Source organism: Pollachius pollachius (genome assembly GCF_949987615.1).
Source record: "Pollachius pollachius genome assembly, chromosome: 10".
Classification (NCBI taxonomy): Eukaryota; Metazoa; Chordata; class Actinopteri; order Gadiformes; family Gadidae; genus Pollachius; species Pollachius pollachius.
This window is the reverse complement of record NC_136943.1, coordinates 19,475,831-19,478,330: the sequence shown is the minus strand read 5'-3', so window position 1 is coordinate 19,478,330 and position 2,500 is coordinate 19,475,831. Positions and strand designations below refer to the sequence as shown.

Sequence of the window (2,500 nt, the reverse complement as noted above, 5' to 3'; positions counted from 1 at the left end):
CAGGAGATACATGTGTATGGTCCTCATACTACTTTGCTTTTCAATATGTATTAAAAGAAAGACTTAACTAAAATCAGATGGTAGTAGCCATAGCAATGTCAGTTATATCGTGAGTATATCGAGAGTGGAACATATAGCTAGCTCTCTATCTTGATATACAAAGTAGAAGCACAAGAGTTTCCACCAACCAGCTGGAGAATGCGTGACTGTGTGTGATGTGTGTGTGTGATGTGTGTGTGAATGTGTGAATATGTGTGATGTGTGTGATGTGTGTGAATGTGTGAATGTATGTGATGTATTTGATGTGTGGGATTGCGTGTGATGCGTGTGAATGTTTGTGGGTGATTGTGTCTGATGTGTGAGAACGTGTGTGAATGTGTGATGTGTGAATGTGTTTGAATTTGTGTGTGATGTGTGTGAATGTGTGTGACTGTGTGTGAATGTGTGAATGTGTGTGATTGTGTGTGTGATTGTGTTTGATGTCTGTGAATGTGTGTGATGTGTGAATGTGTGTGAATGTGTGTTAATGTGTTGATGTATGTTCATGTGCGTGAATGTGTGTAATTGATTTGGATGTCTGTGAATGTGTGGGACGCATGCATGTGCGAGAGTGTGTGTGCATATGTGCGTTTGCGTGAATGCATGTTAATGAATGGGGTGGTGGTGTGTGTGTTTAGCGCTGGCCGCGCTGCTCCGTGATGGCGAGAGTCTGGAGGACCTGATGAAGCTCAGCCCGGAGGAGCTGCTCCTCCGCTGGGCCAACTTCCACCTGAACAACGCCGGGATCGAGCCCATCAGCAACCTGCAGTCTGACATCAAGGTGTGGGACCCCTACAGCCCAACCCCTGAACCCCTGCAGCTCTTCACCTCACCACGCAGTGCAACGGGCCGATGCTATGATGGCAACCTTGGCAACCAAGATTTAATCCACACCAAACTGACCGACGATAATATCCCACATATAACCATATTTTCTGATAGCCAACAAGGTGTTACTGTCCAGGATCTTGCAACCTTTGTGTTTGATCATCGATGAAGCCCTAGATAACACCGTGGATATGTAACCACTATGCTAACACATCACTATGGCCTTGCCTGTGCTACAACACGAACATAAATGACTTTCAAAACACAACTTCATTTACTAACCAAATGAAGCCATGAGGAAAAGCCTTAAATATCAGACATTATGTCTCCTAGCTTATATTTGGCCAGGGAGGGTGCCGTCCCATACGTTTGCAGAAGTTCAGCAGAAGCTGAGACAATGTGTTTTAATATGGATGTTCTCCCTTTATCTAATCATCTATGTATGCAAAGCTAAAGGAAATGTGCCGTGCTTTCTGTTTGTCTGACTGTCTGTCGGACAGCCGGTCTGCCATCTGTCTGACTTCTAAACCGATGCACCTGTTTCGGTCATGTCAACTACTGTGCCTGCATGCATACTCCTCTACCTGCATGAATACACCTCTACCTGCATATATACCTGACCTCTACCTACATGAATACACCTACCTCACCTATACCTACATAAATACCTGACCTCTACCTACATGAATACCTGACCTCTACCTGCATGCATAGTTGACCTCTACCTAAATGAATACACCTACCTCACCTATACCTACATGAATACCTGACGTCTACCTACATGAATGCCTGACATCTACCTGCATGCATACCTCACCTCTACCTACATTAATACGCCTACCTAACCTCTATCTACATGCATATGGCTCTACCTGTATGCATACCTGACCTCTACCTGTATGCATATCTGACCTCTACCTGTATGCATACCTTACCTCTACTTGCATGCAGACCCCTCTACCTACATGAATACATCTACCTGACCTCTACTTGCATGCAGACCGTCCTACCTACATGCATTGCTACTCTACTGAACGGTACTTGAACCTGCAGCAAGTATCCAGACACTGAACCACCAGCCTGTCCTGCTATTCTATTTTGGTTTAAATTCACGGACTTTCTGGGGTTTCTGTCTCTTGGTTTTCAACTGACTGCCTTTCCTTCTTCTTCTTGCACTCTAGATAGGGGACTTCTCAAACTCGGTGAAGGTATCTGCCTCAAATCTTTCCTGACTGATTTCCTTTCTTTTATTGGGGAGTACAGTTCTTTTTTAAGGAACATGCTGTGTTTGCAAAAATGTCACGAAGATGGTTCTTAATTTAGAATTTGCCCGATACTTACAACCCATCATAAATGCTCTATGACTGACTCGAGTGCGTGTTTGTGCGTGTCTCTTTAACTGGTTTTCTCCTGATCGTGTGAAGGACTCCAGGGCATACTTCCACCTCTTGCAGCAGATCGCTCCAAACGGCAGCAAAGAGGACGTGCCGCAGATCAGCATCGACATGAGCGGTCTGAGCGTACGTAAACCCCCTCTGTTACACCTCTCCTACTGTCACCGAGTAGTTACACCTACTGTCTCCCTCCTACTGTCACAGAGTAGTTACACCTACTGTCTCCCTCCTACTGTCAC

At 45.1% G+C, this 2,500-nt stretch overlaps 1 protein-coding gene across 1 annotated transcript in view; it reads left to right on the top strand.

Annotated features, from left to right (window-relative positions):
- LOC307081705 (plastin-3-like) overlaps positions 1-2,500 on the top strand; it is a 17,114-nt gene that overhangs the window by 5,872 nt on the left and 8,742 nt on the right. Inside the window, exons 8-9 of the mRNA XM_079744977.1 lie at positions 678-820; positions 2,292-2,387. Of these exons, the coding sequence (XP_079601103.1) occupies positions 678-820; positions 2,292-2,387 (239 nt within the window). The remainder of the gene's footprint in view (positions 1-677; positions 821-2,291; positions 2,388-2,500) is intronic.